The 23840-nt window shown below is 41.6% G+C and overlaps 1 protein-coding gene across 2 annotated transcripts in view; it reads right to left on the minus strand.

The window, feature by feature from the left end:
- Window positions 1-6859: 6859 nt before the first annotated feature.
- Window positions 6860-23840, minus strand: part of pdzrn4 (PDZ domain containing ring finger 4) — a 462321-nt gene continuing 445340 nt past the window's right edge. For both annotated transcript variants that reach the window (XM_078220221.1, XM_078220220.1), the window contains 3 exons: window positions 18001-18102; window positions 12038-12154; window positions 6860-9059 (listed from right to left, as the gene is read on the minus strand). In XM_078220221.1, coding sequence (XP_078076347.1) covers window positions 7524-9059; window positions 12038-12154; window positions 18001-18102 — 1755 coding nt within the window. In that variant the 3' untranslated portion in view covers window positions 6860-7523. The remainder of the gene's footprint in view (window positions 9060-12037; window positions 12155-18000; window positions 18103-23840) is intronic.

The raw sequence follows: 23840 nt of genomic DNA on the forward strand, positions 1-23840 counted from the left end.
TTCTTTAACCTGTGCCTAATGCTCTCTCCACTCACATTGTCTGTATCTTTAAGACTTGATTAGCTGTAAAGATTCGCATTCTAATCAGTATTCTGTAACTTGAGTTTGTGTCTCTGTATGCCTTATTTGTGATGATGTGGAGATGCCGGCGTTGGACTGGGGTAAGCACAGTAAGAAGTCTCACAACACCAGGTTAAAGTCCAACAGGTTTATTTGGTAGCAAATACCATAAGCTTTCGGAGCGCTGCCCCTTCGTCAGAAGGGGCAGCGCTCCGAAAGCTTATGGTATTTGCTACCAAATAAACCTGTTGGACCTTAACCTGGTGTTGTGAGACTTCTTACTGTGCCTTATTTGTGAGCAGATATCCACTCCATCTGACAAAGGAGCAGCGCTCTGAAAGCGAATGGCATTTGCCACCAAATAAACCTGTTGGACTTTAACCTGGTGTTGTTAAAACTCTTACTAAGTTTAAACTTGCCAGGAATTTCCAAGTAGCACCATGCGCCAGGTCCTTGATACACATCTTCACTCACATGTCTGGTCTCTGACTATCTGGAGAGGGGAGGATTAGGGTCATTAATATCAGGTAATTTATTTCATTGCTGCTTATGGTACGTGGCTATGTGCAAATTCATTGCTGCTTCTCCCTGCATTATAACAGTGACTCCGTTTGTAAAACATTACTGGAAAATACCTTGGCACATCCAGGTGTTATGAAAGGTATATTCTAACCATAAATTCTTCCTTCATCTCCAGTGTTGCTTTCAAGTCTAACATATTTCCCTATGCTGTGGGAGAAATGAATATGGAGATATTTGCTAAATAAAGCAAATTCAGCTGCCAAAACAGGAAAAGGGAAGGCCAATCCTTCATGTTCCACCACTTAAAAGGCTACAAAGTGAAGGTCTTTGCCTAGATTATGAAATTGAATATTTAATGTTTGCTTTTTTGGGGGGGGGATTTCTTAAGGTTATCGCCTGGCACTTATCTGATAAGTGCTGCTTGCTTAAGCTCACACATATTTGAAAGATAGGGACTAGTATCAGTTTGACATTTCTGTCAGGACTGGGATTTTAACACCACATGAATCTGACAAATGCCACCGCTGTCATCTGCTCAGTTTTAATTATACCTGTTCGAGCCTCCCAACAGCTGCAAGCCGGCGACTTAATTAGCTGGCGTTAAGGCTGATACCTAAAACCTTCGTCAAGCTGCATAATCCCCAAAAGCTTGATAGCATTTAATTGACATTTCCACCCGGACTATATACCGGTAATGAGAATTAACAGATGAATTTCTGGGAATCTACATGTTGGGTCAATTTTTATTATCTGCACTGTCTGGGTGCACACACAGGCATTTAGACATTGAAGCTCTTTATTTGGGAAAATAAAAATCTTTTCTGAATAAAAGATGATGGGGGTAATACAGAGATTTATTAGAAATTATTTCTTAATGAAAGCGAAATCACTTGAGTGTTTGGCAATTAGGATGCGAATCACGTTTTGCAGGATATGTGCAGTTCAGACAGAATCGATGTAATTGCCATTATCTGCATCAAAGTTTTAATATCACGTCAACACTAATGAATGACGTTGCCTACTCCATATTTCCTCTTACTAATTTGCTCAATTACTCCAGTTTAATCCTGATTTCAACTAAAACGGTTGCTAGATTGTACATCCACAAAAGGATGAAAAGACTTTCTACAAGCCCCTTAACAATAGCATTTTCAGCACTGAAGCATTCACAATCGGTAACCTAATTAATTGTTTCGCCTCCTCTCTCCAGAAAGTGTTGTCTCATTGCTGGAGCCCAGTTCCATGGACCGTAATGAGCTCCAGTCTTTTCTACAAGTGGCCGTTCATCATGAGTGATTATCAGAAAGCTCTTTCTGATTACAGGTGAGATCAAAACGGATTCTGCCATCATCCTTCACGCACACACGTTGGCAGAATTTTACGGCCTCACTCAAGCGAGATCAAAAATTCCCGCCCGAGGTCAATGGACATTTCCATTGTCCGTCCCTCGCCTGCTCCAATTCCATGGCGGACGGGGCGGTAGAATTCCAGCAGTTGTGTCCAGAACAAGCCCAGGTTGATTGTTCTTTCCCTAACTGAAGGCAGTGAGGCCAATCACAGTGCAACATGGATCAAAATGTTTACTGTACTTGGTCTATGTTGCTTGGTTACTTACAGAAAACCTAAATCACCGGTGGATCCCTTGAAATGACATATATTGCTGTCAACATGAATAAAAAGTATTGAAATATTTGTCATCGGGCGTCATCCAAACTCGAAACATTAGCTCTGTTCTCTCTCCACAGATGCTGTCAGATTCCAGCATCAGCAGTATTTTACCTTTGCTATATGGAAATGTTTGTAACGTTCTAATTACTAAATTGAAACCCCTCCAAGTTAATCTTGATCTCTGGAGAAAATGTGAATGCATTTCTGTTTATGATGATTTTAAATGTTTTGTCATATCTCTTTCAGATATTTTATGAATAAAATATATTTATACAAATGAGCTGCATGAAATAGTGTGCAAATTATGTTCAGCACCCTCGCCTCCCAACCCCCCCCTTACCAATTCCCCACTCGCCTCCCAATTCCCCCTCCTCCTAATCCCCCCTCCACACCTCCCAATCCCCCCTCACCTCCCAATCCCCCCTCAACCCCATTATTAGCAGCTGCGCTGACCCCACCTCCTTGTAAAGTCTTCCTGCGTTTGTCCATGAAATGTGGGTGCTGCTGTACTGGCTGCCATTTGTTGTCCATCCCAAATTGCCCTTGAGAAGGTGGCGATGAGCTGCCATCTTGAACCATTGCTGTCCATGAGCAGCTACCATGTGGGTGGTAGCTGCACCCACAATGCTATTAGGGAGGGAGTTATAGGATTTTGATCCAGTTGAAGGAAGTAGGAAAGTAGAAAGCAAAAAAATGGGTCATGATCACATACATGAATTCATTATTTGATTTTTTTTAAATTCTGAAAAAAAAGTGTATCTCTAATTGCTCAATTTGGGCCACTTGAGAACTTGTTTCAAGATCTTGATATTTGTCCATTGATTGGGGATAATTGCTTGAATTTCTAAACCTGGGTGAATTTTATTGTATTTGAGCATAATTACTGTCAGAACGTGGTATATCAATCTGAACAGCAGTTTTAACAGTCTGTTCAAAATCTCCAGGATTCTGAGATTAAAAGATTTACTTCCATATCAATAAAAGCTCGGTTCAAGGCAGAAGAGAAACATTAGATGCCAGAATACATCACTACTTTGATCAATAGGACAAGAGTTCAAAAAGCTATTTAATGATGAAACATCCATACTGAAGAGTGAAGTCATGCAGTTTTTATGCAATGTGCCATTGTCGAATTTCTGACACATGATACAGGATCTAGTTGTTTGACATCATTGAAAATTAAGTGGAGAGGAAAGCTGTCAATGCAAGAGCAAAATGTCAACTTTCACTTCATCTATAATCAAATGGTAACTCAGGTGGCTTGGGATTTAGACGCAGCTTCTGTTTCAATAGAACTTGTATGCATAGCCCCAAAACGTAAAACACTACATCCACTTTCAACACAGTCGGTAAGTGGCGGTCTCCTGGGAGCTTCGGTTAAACTCTTCAGTAAATTGATTGTGATAATGAAGCAGTCTGATTCTGTTATTAACATGTAGTTAAAGGCAGTAGGAGTTTATCAGATTGCAATTGCATGAGAAAGCTCTAAAGGCACTTTCGTGCTGATAGTCTGTCACTGGCAGCAGGCAAATGATATAGTCACCAACAGTGAGAGATTCCTCTTTTTCACAACTTCGTCCTGCACAATATTGCTACAGTGCATTCCAGACTGTAAGTTTAGCATCAGTACAAAGAGCTTTCAAATTTGTTCTGATTTTAATCTGGTCTTGTGCAGTTTAAACTGGGTGTGAAGGACTGAAATGACTCAAACAAAGCTAGTGAGACTCTTTTCTTCCGCAGTCTCTCTCATCCTCCTCACTGTGGGTTCAAGTTGTATTTACAGTGTTGCATTAATTACTGTGAATACCCTCAATACACCAAATAAACGCCAAGCCTCAGATTTCCCCCGATTGATGACTTACTGTCGGTCCTGGGAATGATGATAGGTGTGGAAAATTGGACACACTCTCTGATGGCCCTCCAGTGATACAGAAAGGTGTAGCAAAAAGGAGACAGTGATATTCAGAGGTTGCAGGCTTCCATTTGAGGGCTAGTCTCCTACGAGTTGAACACCAATGCATAAGTGTCTTTCAAATGGGCTTTAGCTTACCTAGTGCAGTCCTCCTCAGTCTATACTAAAATAAATCTTTTATAGAGCATATGGCTCGACCAAGTCCAATATTAGTAATATTGATTAGTAAAATTAGAATGTAAAAATGCCATTAGTTGTCCTTGTTTGATGCAGTAAGCTCCGGCTCGCTCCAAGAGTGAAATGCTAATATCGTTGCCCATTCCACAGCTGGATTCTCCCCCCTCCCCCACCTCTGTAACACTCACTGTAGCAATAAATCATTTTGAAGGCAAGGCATTAATAAGTATTTCCTGTACAATGCTTTCCACTGTGCCCATTAAAAAAGGAATCACCAGTCTGATGCCCCTTTGCTTAAACTCTAATTAAGGATTTGTGTGGTTCTATGATAAGAACGAAATATTATTGGATGAACCCAACGAAATGCAGTTTGCTGCATCGTGGTTTATGAATTGAACCTCGTCCTTTATAAAGGTTTGTGGTGAGAATTGATCGCGTTTTGAAATAGCAGCCATTCCTACCTCTGAACCTGCAAACATTTCCTATCAATCTCTTTTGCCTCTGCCAATGAAATACTGGTGGGGGGGGAGGGGGTATTCAGGAGATTCAGCAACCTCCAGAACCTCACCTTTCACGTGTGAAGCCACGTGTGAGCATCAATGGCCCGTTCTTCCGTGAATGCAGGTCAATCTGTAGCCTGACCCAATTTAGGCTGACAACAGGATTTCCCCAGCAGGAATCACTGGTAGATGGGAAGTTGAGCTTGGGAATATAATGCCAGTTTTGGTCTCCTATCTGCTGACCCTGGGCAAAGTGCATTTAAATAGAAAACTAATTGAATCAATTAAACCAACATGAAATCTAATGAAGCAATTAAATAGAGTGGACCACCATTTACTTCTGCAATCATGCTTAAACACACACCAGCTAAAATCTATAAAACTTAACATTAAACCAAGCCAATCTGGTACCTGCACAATATACCCCAAAAACTAAGCTAAGCTTGAATCTAATGCCATATCGCTAATACAATATCTCCCCAACCCATTGCAACTAACATTAGGCCCAGAACAAAGTGCACAATTTGAAGCAAGTTATGCTAAAGCCTGATAAATCATTGCCGGCCATTATTGTTTAAGAGGAATGTCAAGACCTTAGAGGGTTTGCAGATGATAAATCCAAGATGGCGCCAGACCGAGGTGACTTCTTGCAAACTGTGCCAAGCATACCCTCTAATTCTGTCTTTTACTCTCTTTCTTTGCTTCTGAAGCTTTATTCTAACTCTTTTCCTACCTCGTATTAAGTTGATCCTTTTCTGCACCCTAGCTCTGACTGTAACACTGCATTCTGCACCCTCTCCTTCTGGGTACAGTATGCTTTGTCTGTATAAGAAACCCAAGAAACAATACTTTTCACTGTATACTAATACATGTGACAATAATAAATCAAAGGCTTTGTTAGAATGATAGGTACCAGGATGCTGGACTTCAATAGCATGAGATGTCTTTGTGAAGCTGGGAGTTCTTCCTAGTGAGGTTAAGGGGAGATTTAACAGAGGAGCTCAAAACCATGAGGTATTTTAAGAGTAAATAAAGAGAAATAGTTTCCGGTGGCAGAAGGATGGATAGCCAGACAATACAGATGTAAGTTAATTGGCAAAAAAGCAGAGGAAGAGGAGAATTGCTTTCACACAGAAAACTGTTGGGATCAGGAATTGACTGCCTGAATGGGAGATGGATGCAGATTCAGTCGGGAGCTTCAACAAGAGAACTGGACAAATCCTTGAAGGGAAATATTTGTAGGGTATTAGTGAAGGGCAGGGGAGTGGGGCTAATTAAAGCCAGCATAGCCATGATTATCTTTCCTTCCCTGATAAATCCTTAAAATTGTCCGCTTAATGCCGCGAGCCTTCCACTTGTCACATACCATCTCGCAACTCAAATCAAGAGTCCTAGCTACCCTTGCTGCATGCTCCAAAGACAGCTGCTCAAACCTTACTCATAAGAGTGCTGAAGGCAATTGCTTAGATCCATATCCAAATCCTCCCTGCTAGCGTGCAAGGATTGCATACCAGATGCTCAAAAGGTTTCTTGGATTGCAATCCGTTGTCGCCTGCATTCTGCCACAAATGGTTCCACTTGAAGAAACACAGTGCCGTGCCTGCCAGCAACCACTTTGTTTCAAATTAGATTTGCATAGCTTGATTGTGAGCTCGCCCAGTCAAAGCACCTGACCTCAGGATGGGTGGCTTGCTTCCATGTGCGATGAGAATGCCAGTGCATTTTCTTGTCCTCTTTAATATGTCTATTACACACACTGGCCTCATTCTAACATCAAAGAATATGAATACGTGGGTTTGACTGGTAATTAAAACCCACCACACAGAAATTAGCAAAAAAAAGCATGATGCCTCTGGAAAATTCAGTCACTAAAAATGCAATTGAAGTACTATTGATTGTAGACTGTGGTCTTTAAAGTAACAGTTCTCCTGAGGCCAGTTTAGCCTGTTCAACATCAACAGGAAGATATTTGGTAATGAGTGCAGGAAAAGATTTTACAATAACATTTACTCTGCAATCTGCGTTTCTTCAAATATAAGCAATAATTTATTTTTTTTCATCTTCACAATAACCACATATTTACCTGACTACAGCATCGATTCCACTAGAGTACGAGTCACTCATCCACCTACACTTTACTTGGACAATACAATTTTAATTTACAGTCTAATTGTACAATACATGGCTGAACAAATGGTGAAAGTTAAATGCTTGGATGTTAATAGTTTATGCTCCACTTGGCAGCAGAGAAAGTAATGTGAAAGCGAGCACCGCAATGCATGTGGCCAAGTATGCAAAGTTATGGGGGGGGGGCGGTTTGGCATTATAATTATAGTTTTAATAACATAAACATACATTACAAAAGAAACCTGTGTAATGGTTAATGGACTTGTAATAAAGTCAGATTCTTAAGTTACATAGGCATAGTATCATATGAAATATGGCTCCTTTTTTTTATACAAATAACAGGATTGAAGATCATGGTTTGGATGGCGGGAAGTTGTAACCTACAGACAAATGGTACCACAAATTGTAATACATTTTGTAAAAGTGATCAGCAACTGCTTGTAAAAACCATATCAGATTAGAAGCAGTTCTCAGATAGAAAAAAGTGACATGCCACATTTAACGAGGCAATTGTATTCTACCTCAAATCGGTAGTGTCCTTATAAAAAGAGTCCCTTTCACACAGTAGTAACCGACAGGAAGGAATTGTAGATTCTTGTGCCATCTGGGGACTTGGCACCGTGTGTCATTAGTTCTTGGATGGTCATCCAGTTGTCAAAGATTTTCTTGTTGCGCTTCCTCATCATTTTTCTGTGGCTCAGTTCGATAATGTTCACCTCCTTTTTCCCTTCGTTGCCGCTCTGGGGGCTCTCCCTGAGGCACTCCAGCCGGCTGCGCATCATGAACTCCCTCCGTCTCCGCTGCTCCTTGGCTCGCACCACATGCTGCTTTCGCTCTTCCTTGCTCCAGTAGCGGCCGGTCTTCATCTCGCTCATGGCGTCGTCGTCTGTCGTCATTCCGCAACGCTCCTCCTTGATCTTTAAGGCACGTTCCTTGAGCAGGCGGTCCCGCACAGGCCGCTTTGTGATATACCGAGTGCCATCGCTGCGGATCTTCACCTTCCACTCCATCTTGGACTCGGCTGTGGCTTTCTGAGCGTCTTTGCACATGCTGACGAGGCTGAGCTGGCTATTGGCGTACTCGACGGCAGACTTCTGTTGAATGAGCTGCATATAGCTCTGGTAGTGTCTCGCGTGGGCGGGTATGTTGACGTGTCTGTACGGAGAGCTGTGGTATGGCGACAGATAGGGGACGTGCTGGTTGCTGCCTTTCTCCTGGTCTCCGGATTTGCTCCCCTCTGTCACGTTCTCTGTGTCTTCTCCGGGCACAGCCGTTTCTGGGGTCTCTGAGGAGCTGCTCACGGCTGGGCTGGCCTCTCTACTGTTCTGTCTAGATGAAGCCTGAGCAGCTTCAATGGAGCTCCGCAGGTTCTTCTTGTTGGTGATGCTGACGATTCTTTGGAGCGAATTGTCTGGTGACCTGTCGACAGTCAAGGGCGTGCTGCGGCAGCTCTCCGCTGTGTTGTAGGCACTGGAACTATCTTTGTCCGACTTCTCAGGGTGCTCCATTATGTCAGCCAGCTTTCCCCTTGGTGTGTCTATGCTGGTATTGTAGTTCCTGAACCCACTGCCATGGATTGACCACACATCTCCATAATCCTCCCTTACTGTCTGCAGCTGATGTGCCTGCATGATATTCTGGCACTCCAGTTCAATGTTCCTCAGTTCCTCATTGAGCATCTCCAGCTCCCGATCCACCACCTCTTGCTGCCTCCTGCCACACTCTATTGTGCTTGTGGAATAGTAAAGGTCAAACTGGCTTCGATTGCTCATCTTGCACTTCAGCTCCAGAAGCTCCTTGAACCTTTCACATTCCTCATCCTGAGTGCCTACAAAATCCGAGTCATTATATTCCCCAGATACAAAGCTCTCATTACACTGGAGCTCGCTGCTACCCAGAGTGTCCTGGCTGTAGCCCAGATCCCGCTGACTTTGCAGTGAGGTGCTGTTCTGCTCCTCTCCCATTATCTCCTGCTCTGAACTCTCATCATTCCTCACACTCTCGTCCGTGCGGCCCAGCCCACTGTCCTTCTCATGGTTATTCGAAGAGGTGGTTGCCGTGTCTGTTGTTCCACCATCTTCTTCGTGCTTTTTCTGCATTGATTTAAAAATAATAATTTAGATGCAGCAAGTAAATGACCAGTTGCTTTGAACTGTACTTGTTATTACGTACCCCTCATTCATAACATAGCAAAACATCACGCCAAATAAATCAACATTGTACCAAACAAAAAAGTACTGAGAAGAGGGAATTGGAATAAGGAATTGGATTTTAAGAAGATTTCTAAAGGAACAGGGAAAAGATTGAACAAATGCTTGATGTGAGCTCCAGCTCTTAGTACACTTGCTAGGATTGAGTATCCTCCTTGCACACTACATCCCCTTGAAGCTGCAACTTCAATTTAGAAAGAAGTATTTGCATTAATATAGTGATGTCAAATCATCATGGGCACACTTCACAATTAATGCTGAATCAGCCTAGCGCACCATTCTTGGATCTGAATGGGACTCCTTTCAATAATCACGGTGTAGGTTACATTAATGACCTGGACTTGGGTATAACACAATTTGGGAGAAATTGTAAACAATGGAGAAGATAGTAGACTCCAAAAGGACAAGGACGAAAAGTGAAAGAAGCAGACACAAGGCAGATACAATTTTACACAAACAGCTTGCACTTTAGATGAAAAAATAGAAGGCATTTTAAACAAAATGGTACAATGCTAAAGAGCTGCAACACAGAACATTTGGGGTGACTGTACATAAATCTTTGACAGTTGCAGGAGAAATAGAAATTATGATTAGAAAACATAAAGGATAATTGACTGTATAAATACAGGCACAAAACAAGAAAGTTGTACCAAATGTTTCTAGATCACAGATTCGTCATTCTGGGCACTTCAGGAAGTGGATACAGCAGAGATTTGCTGGAATGATATCAGCGATGAGCGGCTTCGATAAGGCTAGACTAGAGAAATTGAGATTATTCTCCTAGAGCACTGAAGGTTAAGAGGAGATTTATTGAAGCTGAAAAATGTTTTGATGGAGTAAAGGAGGAGAAAATATTTCCGTAGCAGAGGGGTCAGCGACTGATTTGAGGTCATTGGTAAAAGAGGCAGAAGTGGGATGAAGAGATTTTTTTAAAAATGCAGAGGTTATAATCTGGACTGCAGTACCTGAAAGGGGAGTGGACACAGGTTAAAGAGTAACTTTCAAAGGGCTTTGGGGTAGAGCAAGAGAGAAGAACTGATTGGACAGCTCTTTCCAGCACAATTAAAATAGGATGAATAGCCTCCTTCCATGTTAGAAGTTTCTATGATAAATAGCAATCAGTGGTATGATGTCTGACAATCTTCCGTTCAATCATGTGGTTGGGGGTGGGAGGTGGTTGTGGTGTGCATGTGCGTGCGTGTGAGACATTTGCTATAATTTATATCTCTGATAACCAGGTCTTTTACTTCATGTTAGTGATCCTCATTAATACTAAAGCCAATCCAGTCAGAGCATTGGGGCTGCTGTGAATACTTAGCTGACGTGATGGGATAGTCTGTTCATTTCAATGCACAGTACCTTTCGATTTTTTCATGCAGCTGCCGCAAGGTACCTTAAATGCGGCAAATGCAATACTTTCTGGATTGCTGCACAGCAATGCATGTGTGCATCTTGGATGGCAGGTTGGATGTTCCACTGTTCAGCAATCTGCTTGGTATGAATGCAGGTCAAGCCTGAATCTTTTGAAGTGCGGGTTGGATGCCAGTCTAATGTTAATAACTCCCTGTTTGAGAATGATCCAGTTGGCACCATCACACTGGCAACCTCACCACTGGTATTCCTTTCAAGAGTACAGGAAGTGACTGCTTGGATGCAGATCAAAGGATAATCAGACAAGTAAATTGGTTTCAAGTGTTCAGGGGAGTCTTATCAGTGCTGGGTTTTATTAGGCATTATTTCCATTTAGAGAGCAAATCCAATGCCAGTTGGAAGTGAGATTATTAGGAATTGCGATGGGAAATCGGAATAGTTATGGGCATCTGTTTTCTGGATTCCTGGTTGATTCTCATTGTGGCAAGGTAAAGAAGAACAGGACATTGAGGGATAGATGATCAAATCCTGTCAATGTTAGATGTCATACAGGAGAAAATCAGCAGCAGATGGTGGCTGGTAATCTGTTGCCTAAAGGACCACTTTCTCCTTGAGGAGTGCTTCCATCTGTCAGACATCGAAAAGCTTAATACAAAATCTTGCTTGTGATATGTTGCTAATTCCTGTTTGGAATATAGTAGACAGCTGGGAAAACGCCATGGAAATATTCAAGTGAGGTCCTTAGCAAAGTGAGTGGGGCTATCTCCACTCAGTTATTAGAAGTGAAGTACAAATTTTGAACACTGATTCACCATCCCATTCAGTGTCCAAAAGAATAGCTGTCATAGTGAATGGAAACGTCACAGCGATCCAGCAAGGATAATTGTTTTGAGTTTAGTGCGGAATGAGATTATTGGTAAAGAACAGAGAGACTCTGTTATGTACCTAACCTGTGGGGAAAGGGCACAGCGGCAGTGGTGGTTTGGGGGGGGGGAGAAAGCTGGGGTGGGGGGGGGGGGCGTGCGATGGGACTAACTGAGTCACTCTTGCAGAGCCAGCATAGACACAATGGGCCAAAAGGCCTCCTTTTGAGCTGTTCCATTCTATGATCCTATAACCTGTACTATTCAACTCATGCTTGGGATTCTGCAATAAAAAGTGTTCCATCTCATCAGAATTGAGGAAAGAGCTTTACCAAAAGAAAAAATGATAGTTCATTCCCAACAAAAATCATGACCATGGCAAGAGTACGTGACTATTTGCTCTATTAAGAATGATTCAGTTGGTTGATATAAGGGAACTGTCAGAAGCATATTGGTCTGCAAGGCAGAAATGCTTTTTAAAATTAATGTCACCCAGGGCAAGGTTGGGGGTTGTTTCACTATAAATCTGTCTATTGTTGGCACTTAAATGCAAGCATAAATATCATATAATATCGTTGATGACAAATAGCAGATGCCTGTCTATTCATAGGCTGTTGTGAATGTTACCTGCTCAAGGCCAGTAGCTGTGAACTGCATTGCCTGATTGTGTTGCTCCTCCAACATATCCATGTGTAGCTCATCGAGAAAATCATTCCGGTCATCATCAAGCCATCCCTCATCCAACTGAAACATGGAGAAGAAAAAGATGTTGCAAGGCAATCACCAAACAGTACAAGCTCTCACTAAAGAATAAGCAAATCTAAACTGGAATGAAGAAATGTGACATATGGGCACTTGGAAGGTTCAGAATATGCTGAACCTCTTTGTTGCATTTATCATGTTTAGGACTTTATTGTGGAGTTGCATCTATGTCCATCAGAGGGAGCTATTCATAGTTGTAACATGGTCACTCATTAGGTCAACACTTGGCTCAGGCATTAAATCCGCAAGTCAGGATGAAGAATAAGAGGCAGCCCTTTTATAAGGAATGGTTTTACTCCAATTTTATTCAGGATTAATACCACATCTAATATTATCAGTAAAAGCAACAGAGTTGTGGGTGGGTAATGGATTTTCAAAAGCTATGTTTCAGAAGAGGCTGGTTAGTTTAGCACAACAGGAAAGGGTGACATGCAGGCACAGTGGTTAGCACTGCTGCCTCAGAGCACCAGGGATCCTGATTCGATTCTGGCCGTGGGTGGCTATCTGTGTGGAATTTGCATGTTCTCCCCGTGTCTGTGTGGGTTTTCTCCGGGTGCTCCAGTTTCCTCTCATAGTCCAAAGATGTGCAATTTAGGTGGATTAGCCATGGTAAATGCATGAGGTTACAGGGATAGGGCAGAGGGGAAGGCTTGAGTGGAACGGCCTTTCTAAGAGTCAGTGCAGACTTGATGGGTTGGATGGTCTCTTTCTGCAACGTACGGGTTTTAAGGTTCTATTCCATGGAAATGTAGTAGCATGAATATAATAGGAAGTCAGTTGCGGGGCGAGGTGGGAGGAGGGTACTGTGAGAGTGGCTGAGTGGATGGTCGGCTTAAATGGAAAAGGTGGAATGGATAATAGTTTAAGAGCAAATAAAAGGAGAACAACAGTCAGAAATTGTTCTTTAGGGGCTACAGCTAAAGAGAAAATTAAAAGACGCTAAACCAGAAGAGAGGAATAGGGAATATGTGAATGAAATATGAAAGCTGAAGGACAAGTTAGGTATGTGGTGCAAATAAGTTCTTCATACCAATGCACAGAGTATGAAAAATCAACTGAATGCACCTCTGCTACAAATTCAACTTGAAGGCTACGATGTGGTTGCCATTCCTGAGAGGTGGCTGCAAGTCAGTCAGACCTGGAACTAAATATACCCAGTTATAAGGTCTACAGGGAGAATAGTAAATCGGATCGTGATTAGCATTGTGCATAGGCCTCCCCCAAAGTAGGGGAATTGCATTACTGCAGTGATCAGACAAGCATGTAGCTAAGGCAGAGTGGCTTTAATGAGAGATTTGAACGTCCATATAGATTGAGCTAAGTAGACTAGTTTAAAAGGGAGAAAAAGGTGCAACATTTAAGTAAAACAGCTTTCAGTAAGAGGAGACAGAGACTGTCCACAGCAAATTGGGTGAGCCTGTTAATGAGTAAAATGTCAGATAATAAGGAGATGGTATTCAAAAAAAGAAATTACATGATATAAAGCTAATCTATTAACTGGCAAAAGCTCTACATGCCAACAAAAATAGCCATGGACAATTAAAGAGGTAAGGCACAACATAAAACTAAAAGCAAAATAATAATAATAAATAATAATAATAAATGTTTAAAAAAGTATCACGATGAATGGAAGAGATACAAAGAACAGTAAAGGGGCAGAACAGATAGTAAAAGCTACAAAAAGCAACATGAAAATGAAACTTGCAAGGGATATAAAAGGCAGTGCAAATAACTTTTTCAATTAGGAAAAAGCCAGTGATTAAGAGCAAAATGGGCTTCTTAGAAACTAATAATAGTACTATTATTGAAAATAAGAAAATGACAGAATAAATAATTGGTTTGCATTAATTTTCAGAATAAAGGGAACAGACTTTCATGTTGGACATGCCAAGGAAACTAATAGTGTATCATGGACAAGACTTAACAAAGTTAACTTAAGCAAATTAACAATAATGAATAAAATAATGAGAAATCCTCAGGACCAGATGGATTTCATCGCAATAGTTTCATGAAGTAGGTGAGGACATTGCAGATGTCCTATGACTTGCCAAAGGTTTCTCAATTCAGGAATTGTTCTTTTAGATTGGAAAGTTTTGATCTATTTAAGAAAGGTGAGGGGAAAACCATGGAATTTTAGACCAGATAGCCGAATATCTGTTATTGGAAAATTACTAGGGTCTGTAAGTAAGGATGAAGCGATTGGACACCTTGAACGGTTTCATCAGGGCAAGGATTTGTAAAGGGTAGGTCATGCCTGACAAACCTGATGAAATTCTTTTTAAACGGTCTTTATACTTTAAGAAAGATTTTGATAGAGTGGCTAGAAAGAGGATGTTTCCTTTTGTGGGGGTGACCATAACTGGAGGGCATCAGTACAAAGATAGTTATCAAGAAATCCAATAGGAAATTCAGAACTCTCCACCCAAAGAGTGGTAAGAACTTGGAACTCGGTATGTGGAATGTGGGAGTGGTCAAGGTAAATAATAGAGATGCATTCAGGAGAAACTAGGAAAGCATATGAGGGAGAAGAGAATAGAGTTTATGATAGTAAATTTCGGTGAGGAAAGATAAGAGGCTCGAGTGGAGCATAAACACTGGCTTGGACTGGTTGGGCTGAATTGTTTGTTTCTGTGCGTATACCATCTGTAAATAAAACTAGTGGAGCTCCAAAAAACTTGACTGGGATGGGCAACTTCATGTACATGCATCATTAAAATGTCAAAGACAGCAAGGTTCCCTCCTTTTTATTCTGTTGTACATAAACTCTTCATTTACGAGAGAGAGATCTTTGAATATTTTTGCATGGCTGGGCATGTGCAGTAATTTAAAGATGTGAACTTGTACAGCTTGCTGCATGTGGGCAGAACAGTGGCACAGTGGTTAGCACTACAGCGCCAGGGACCCAGGTTCAATTCCAGCCTTGGTCACTGTCTGTGCGGAGTTTGCACATTCTCCCCGTATGTGGATTTCCTCCAGGTGCTTGAGTTTCCTCCCACACTCCAAAGATGTGCAAATTAGGTGGATTGGCCATGCTAAAATTGACACTACTGTCAAGGGGAATAGCAGGAGAAATGTGTGGGGTTACGGAATAGGGCCTGGGTGGGATTGTGGTCGATGCAGACTCAATGGGCCGAACGGTCTCCTTCTGTACTGTAAGGACTCTATGATTCTATGAATCAACATTGTGGCAATCCTAGGTAACATGGGAAAAGCTGAGAGAAGAGACACACGGTGACCCCAAGGATTCAATTATGAGGGGAGATTGCACAAACCAAGGCTGTATTCATGGAATTTAGAAGGTTGAGGGATGATTTGGTCAAAGTCTTCAAGATAATAAGGGCATATACAGAGAAACTGTTTCTTCTGCTGGGAAGTCTGGGATGTGGGGCATAATCTAAATATTTGTGATCGGACCTTTCAGAAAGTTAGGAAATACTTTTACACACAAAGGATGATGCATGTTTGGCACTCTCTTCAACAATGGCAGTTGATGCTGGATCAATTATCAAGTTAACATTTGTATCAACCATAGGTTTGAAGGGATGTAGGGAAAAGACCCAGAGGGACAGAGATGGGTCACAGATCAACTGAATGGTGGAACAGACTCAAGGGGCTGAATGGACTACTCCTGTTCCTACGCATAGAGAAATAATTTGGTCTTAAATAGGGGAGTATAATTTTGAAATTTCCAAAGATTTTAAAGTACGGGTTGGCGGAACAGACAGATTCGATTGCAGAAGTCTGAGGTAATACATTTGGAGGAATTTAAAAAAGGGGCATACACTAAATGGAAAGACACTAAACAATGAACAGAGAGACAAGGGCTTCAGATATATAACTCCTAGAAAGTATGAGTGCAGGTAGAATGAAACCATAAGAAAGGCCAATATTCATTGTGGGTTCATAAAAATGGACTTGACACTACAGATGAAATGATAAATTTGCATTTGGCTGTATTTTGCTTTTTGGGCAAACTAGGGACGATATTAAAAGGCAGAGAATACATCAGTGGAAAAACACCAGGATGGGAAATTATAGTTACGAGGAGAGGCTTAAAATATTGGGACTATTTCTACGGAGCAAATTGAATGGAGACTTTTCAAGCTACACGGGGCTTCAAAAGAGTGAGAAGAGAAAGAATATTTCTTCTGGTTGGAGAGTTAGTAAAAAGGGATCATCAATTTAAAACTGTCACCAAGATAGGTTCATAGAAATTTCTGTGTTGAAAGCTGTTGAAGCATGCAGTTATTTGCCACAGGAATGTGAGCATTGATTCTGAAGAGAAAATTGGATAAATATTTGAAGCAGAGAAAGACAGAAGGTTGTGGGGATAGTGCAGGGCAAGTGGGATTAGTTTATTTCAGCAAAGAGCCATGGAACAGAACGGGCTGAATGGCTTCCTCCAATCCTGCAAACTCTGCAGGATAAAAGGTGCAATATTGCACAAAGAATCTGTTCAGAAATTATTTGAATATTTATCAGAGGGCTTTATTACAGTAACCAATCCCATCTTCATTCTGTTCTGACCTTTCCTCAGTTGCGATTTATTGGCCAAAGAGTTTCGAAAGGGGAGAGATTCAGAAATATTGAATCAACTGCAAAATGATTGCTGTACAAAGTCAAAGAAAGCAGTTTTGGTTTATATTCCAATTGGGAATTACTTTGAGAGCTTCAGGTGTAAGTTGGGAAATTTCAGTGAGTAGACAGTTGAATGGCTCACTGCCTAAAGCATAAACTCTGTTCACTGCAGTGGGACTGGAGAATCCCAGCCGTGGGTGAGGTCGGGAGAATTCTGGCCATGGGAGTCCCAGGACTAGTGGCAGACCACATTTTAGCTAAGGCATTAAACGACTGCAAATAGAGTCAAAAAGGTGCTCTAGACTTTTCTTTAGTCACAGTTTCCACAACTCAAGAAAAATACAAAAGTCAGAAATTCTAAATGAACGAGTGCAGTGTTTTCCAACTAGCACTAAATGTGATTTAATGTTATAAATCCTATCCAGTCAGTCAGAGGGATTGTGTTAGTTTGGCCTTAGTACTGGGTTTTCACTATACAAGGGTAATGGTAATATCAAATATATAATATGGTGAAACTATGAGAATTAGAGGGAACTCTCAAGCATCATTCAAATCCAAATCTGAAATTTCCATTCTCTATGAGGATATCTTATTATCTATTTCACTCTGACACAATCGGATTTCGTAATTACTGCAAATTTCATTTGGGGTAATTCCAACTGCGTTCAAAATGCCGATCGATTACTCATTCCCATACAAAGGGAGAAAAGTGGGACAAATAAAATTCCTCTCAAGGAATGAAGAAAGAAAGGTTCAAGACAACAGCTGCTGTAGGCTTATTTCCAAATGTCCAGAAGTGTCTGAAATTCCTTCTGTGCCACCACTACTGCTAGCCACTTGCCATGGAGGCTTAGATAATTCCCAATCTGATTGGAACCTGTGTTTTTTGATTGGGAAAGTTTGAACCACTGAGGCAGGTCATGGGTTCACTCTTGAGACTTGAGCACACAATTTAGGTTGACACATCAACGCAGTAGGAAGTAAAGGCTGCCTGTCAAAGGTGGGCTTGTAAAGTTTTCTTGGCCAATAACTGCCCTTCAAGCCAACACATTGCTGAAACCACATTATTTTGGTCATTTATCTCAATGCTGTTTCTGACATCTTGCTGCACGAAAATAGGCTGCTACGTATAGCTAGATTTCAAATGTGAAGCATTTCTTTCAGCATGAGGCTCCCTCAGACTGTTTGAGGATGCAAAAGATGCAATTTAAATAGAAATGGAATCTGCACTTTTAAAATCAGGTAATTACCTGGATCTCTGGTCGGGCAACCAGCAGCAGAATGTTCCTGCTTTCCTCACTGGAGAGTAACGCCACTGCTTCCTCGCGGTCTTGGACATCCTTGCCGTTTATCTGCAAGGATGAACAGATCAAAACAAAAAGCAAACCATTTATTTTCACAGCGTCAACACTGAGCATTGTAAAACGCAAATTACAGCTCATTGTGTTAAGAATTGACATGGCTTTTCACACAAAAGACTCCACTTTGTGATCACAGCAGCAAGCGCCGTCACTCAATTAGGTGCTTACTGCACAAGTTGTTATCGATTGGTGAAGGAAGCTGGACATCAGAGGAAGCCATAATGTTCATAAATGTCCAACATGTGCCCCAGCGACATACATCCAGCAACACAATTAACTGGTAGATGACAGGTGACGTTCATCTTTTTTCCCTTCAGAGTAATGGAAGTGTCAGTCAGAGATAATAGTGCTGGAGCTGGAATCAGTCAACCTCCACACTTATGGGGGATCTAATTAGTAAGAATGCAGCATTATCTCACAGCACGAGGTGGAGTTGCGTTGCTTACAAGCCCAGTGCTGCTCTCCCTTTCTTTGAAGCACTTCACGACTGATGTGGAACTTGGGATGGAATTTAAAATGCCCTCCTTTGGGTTGTGACAGATAAACATGGCTGCAGACAAAGTTGTTCATCTATGCAGTTATCATGCAGAAGAATAAACAAGCTGTACATAAATATTTGAAAAACATGAACCTCTGAACAGGTTTCAGAAACACAGCCTTGAATTCAAAGGAAAGGAGGGATCAAGTGAATTCTAAAGTTACAGCACTTTTGGAGTACCAGTGGCGACAGGAGCGATGTGAATAAAGTTGTGGTACACAGCACATCAGGTCTAATATCCTGTTTACCCCACCAGAATGGGTAACTGACTGATCCCCATTCTCCACTTGCTAACAAAGAGAAATCTCAGATAGTCTGCCAGTTCCATTAATGTCAGATGCAAGTATTGTCATACCCCTGCCACAGTCAGTGAATGAGCATGCCCTATGTTCAAAGATATTCTATTAAGGATCATTCTTCTATACTTGAAACTCACACTGCATCCCATTATCCTATCTCTCAGTTCTCCCAACACACAGTGCTGTATATCACCAGGAACCTGGGAAATTTTCACTGCTGAGAGTCACATTTATGGTTCAATCCTCAATTGTAAAATTACAAAAATACTGATGCCACATCATCTGAACCTTTTTGCTGTAGATATTTTTAAATGCACCTTGAACCAGCTGCAATATATTTTTTAGTATAGTACATACACTCATTCATGACTTTTAGCCTACTGATGCGCTTTGTATAAGCAAACCGAACAAAACGTCAATGACACAGTTTGTAGCAGTTTAAGGCAGCCCGTTGAATCTTCAGCAAATCTGGCTGCACATCACACGATTGGCACTTGGCTGAGTCTTTACTCTCATCCATTTTCCCTCAGACTGGTGGTCTAGCTGTGTCACTGCCTTATAACTAATGCTCTTCACATTTAATCAGCAGGAAGCAACTGCTGTACTTACCCTGCAGAAAAGAAAGCTATAGTCTCACTTGGTGCTCGTCAAGGCATGAAACCTCTTTATTTCTCCTACCAGATCAAGCACTGCATGCAAACTGCATGCTATCATCAATTTATAGAAACAGTAAAGGACAAAGATTTATTCATAAAACTTTGTTTAGTTGTATTTTTTTCTCTCTTAACAGATGCAGTCACCAAGTTACTGAATTCCCAGGAGAGCCTCCCTCTAATGGATTATAGACAAAATTATAAACCATAGTCAAATGCTATACCAACTATCCTTTAATGTTCAAACTCAGGGGGTAGATACTTTGGACACTAACACTTGTCAAGTTTCTGAGTAAGATTACCCAATCTCACCTGATTAAGCAAATGGTTAACCTATCAGCAGAGGCTGAAGTCAAACTCAGGTCTGTCTTTCCAATGAGATTGGATGAATTCACTCAGATACAAAGACATTTGCAGGGTATCAGTTCAAACAAAGGTGCAAGGAACTGGTCAACAATCTCATTCAGATATTTTTTAAAAACATGTTTGCAGGTTTAAAAAAAACATGCCATTGCAAGTTTAGGTCTTCTGTGAAAGCTTGTCATGTGCCATTGTTTCAAGTTTCGTAACACTCTGTGTAAATGAAGATGGGAAACAGTAAGATGGGAAACAGCAACTCACATTTATGAAGTACCTTTGATTTGTTATATATCCCAAGCCACTTGACAAATAAAATTTGACACTGAGCCATAGGAAGAGATATTAGGGCAGGCGGTGAATTCATCCAAGATTAGGTTTCAAGAAGCATCTTATAGAAGGAGAGATAAAGAGATTTATGGAGGGAATTTCAGAACTTAAGGCTTAAGCAGCTGAAGGCACCGCCGCCAATGGTGGTCCGATTAAAAGCAGGGATGCACAGCGGCTAGAAATGCAGAGGTGCAGAGATCTCTGGAAGTTGTAGGGCTGAAGAAGGTTGCAAAGATGGCAGGTGGGTGAGCTGGGTGAATTGTAGTGGGGAGGCCTCAGAAGGATTTGAAACCAAAGACAAGAATTTCAAAAATCAAGCTGTTGCCAGGATGAGTGCCCGGAGAATGGTCAGTGAGCACAGGGGCGATGACTGAAGAGGGTTTGGTGTGGGCTCAGTTACAGACAACCCACAAATACCAATGAAAAAAAAAGTAATTTATTTATTAGTCACAAGTAGGCTTACATCAACACTGCAATGAAGTTACTGTGAAAATCCCCAGTCGCTACATTCCGGCGCCTGTTCAGGTACACTGAGGGAGAATTTAGCATGACCAATGCACCTAACCAGCAGGTCCTTCGGACTGTGGGATGAAACCGGAGCATCCAGAGAAAACCCACACAGACAGTGACCCAAGCTGGGAATTGAACCTGGGTCCCTGGCACTGTGAGGCAGCAGTGCTAACCACTGTGCCACTTTGTCTGCCCCCTTGTCTGGACATAAAAGAGCCCATTGCACTATTCAAAGAGCAGCAGGGGAGATCTCTCCACTGTCTTAGACAATGTTTATTGCTCAATCAACATCGCTAAATAAGATTATTTTGGTTATCAGATTGCTGTTTGTGAGATCTTGCTCTGCATAACTTAGCTGTGACACTTTTCAATGTAATGGGAACAATCTATCAGCTTTATATTTAATGTGAACCAATTGTCAATGAATCTGGTCAGTTTCCTCCTGTTACCCATCACCCCTCATCGAGTCTGCACCAACAACAATCCCACCCAGGCCCTATCCCCGTAACCCCACATAATTGCCCTGCTAATCCCTCTAACCTATGCATCCCGGGACACTAAAGGGCAATTTAGCATGGCCAATGTACCTAACCCGCACATCTTTGGACTGTGGGAGGAAACCAGAGTACCTGGAGGAAACCCACGCAGACACAGGGAGAATGTGCAAACTCTGCACGGACAGTGACCCAAGCTGGGAATCGAATCTGGGTCCCTGGAACAGTGAGGCAGCAGTGCTAACCACTGTGCTACCTAAGCTGGAAGGAGTCACATTTTCCTAGCTGTCAACATCGATAACAACTCCATTCAAACGCCTGAAAAAAGTCACTTGGAATTGATTGGCTGGCAGATAAACACCATCATAGCAGAGATGACCGAATCAACTGAGTCTTCGTTGTCAAGCTAACAAAATTCAGTTTCAGATACCTTCTGAACTTGTGATACCAGGCTCCAAAATACTCTTCAACATGGCAAAATCTGTGCATGTACCCCACCACCATAACAATTGGTTCTGGTAGAAATGTGAACAACATGTCAATTCCAATGAAGCAGCAGTTCCCGTACCACAAATTACAATTACCTGCAATATTGGGAAGTAATTAGAGATTTTGCAGGAAACATTAGGAGCTTAAGTAGAACTCTTCAGTCTGCCAACCAATTCTGCCATTTTGCCAGATCTTGGCTGATGTATACCTCAATTTGATTTGGCCACAATTGATCCATGTCCTTCACCATTAATTTAAAAAACTCATGAATCTCAGTCTTTATTCTCAAGGATCCACAGCTTTATCCTTTGGAGCTCAAGTGGGCAGATTCAGGTCTACACTCCCCTTCTTGATTCCTGAATGCCCTAACTCTTAATTTTAAGATTATGCCCTTTTACTCCAGATTTCCACACCAGAGGAAAGAGTTTCTCTGGTACTTACCCTGTCAAAGCCTTTTATTGTTTTAAATACCTAGTTTGATCACTTTTCAATCTTCTAAACTTCAAGGAATAAAACCCAAGTTCATAGAATCATACAACAGGAGGAAACATTCAGCGCACTCTTTGAAAGAACTACTCATTTAGTCATACTCCCTACAAGCCCTGTGAGCTTTTTCGTTTTCAAACATATGTCAAATTCACTTTTGAAAGTTACTATTGAATCTACAAATATACGAATAAGGAACAGGCATAGGACAGGAGTAGTGGGAGGCACGGTGGCACAGTGGTTAGCACTGCTGCCTCACAGCACCAGCGCCAGGGACCCAGGATCATTCAAGTAAAACTCTCCCAAAGGTCTTGATTTCCTTCTGAAAGTGGGGTGCCAAGAATGGGAAACAAGGCTCCAGCTGAGCCTTACTAGCGATTTATAAAGTTTTAGCACAACGTCCTCTGTACTCATTGGCCTCCATCTATAAAGCTCAGGATCCTATCTGCATTCTGAACATCTTATCAACTTATCTTTCCAGTTTCAGAGATTTTTGTACATTTATGTCCCTCCACTCCCTTTAATATGGCACCATTTTTAAAATTATACTGTTCCACTTTCTTCCTTCCAAAATTTATCACTTCACACTTCTCCACATAAAATTTCATCTGCGATGTGACACTTCACCAGTCTACCTACACCCTCCGAAGGTCTGCAACTAATCTCCTCATTGTTCACTCTCTTTTCAAATTTGGTTACCTGAAAAATGTGAAATTATGCCCATCAAGGGACAGCAGGTGTCATATTGGTTAGCACTGTTGCCTCTCAGCTCCAGGGACCCGGATTCAATTCCGGCCTTGGGTTTCCTCCGGGTGCTCTGGTTTCCTCCCACAGTCCACAGATATGCAGGTTAGGTGGATTGGCCATGATAAATTGCCCCTTAATGTCCCAAGATTCCTCAGTGTGCTTGAATGGGTGCCAGAATGTGTGGCGACTGGGGAATTGTCACAGCAACTTCATTGCAGTGTTAATGTAAGCCTACATGTGACACTAATAAATAAACCTTAAACTTTTAGATGTGTCGGTCAGGGGGATAAATATCTGGGATTACGGGTTGGGGCCTGGATAAGGTGCTCTGTCGGAAAGTCAGTGCAAACTCAATGGGCTGAATGGGATTCTATGTAGGGATTCTATAATTCTAAGTTCATTAACATAAATCAAAATTAGCAGTGATCCTAATATTGACCCCTGATGGACACTGTGTACTTCATTCCAGTGTGCTCTGACACCCCTTGCAGAGATAAAACAAAAGATAAACAAACTGAAAAAAATACCAATAACTCGCAAACATTATGAAATATGGATTTTCTTCTTTGTACAAATGTAAAGGCATAGCTAGCAATCGCACATCGACCTTACAAGCAAAGGATTGTATAAAGGAATGAACATTCAATGGGTGTCACTTGAACAAAGCAGCTATTTTGTGACAACATCTTTATTTTTGAAATCTCGTCTTGGTGAGAGTCCATGCTTCTGCATGGAGAATTCGACAGGGTCCAGTCCGATTGTTGCTATGGTGATAACAGTCTGTGTAGCTGGTCCAGACGTGGTATGGCACCAGCTGTGGGGTTGC

This window comes from Mustelus asterias, chromosome 9, assembly GCF_964213995.1.
Source record: "Mustelus asterias chromosome 9, sMusAst1.hap1.1, whole genome shotgun sequence".
NCBI classification, from domain to species: Eukaryota; Metazoa; Chordata; class Chondrichthyes; order Carcharhiniformes; family Triakidae; genus Mustelus; species Mustelus asterias.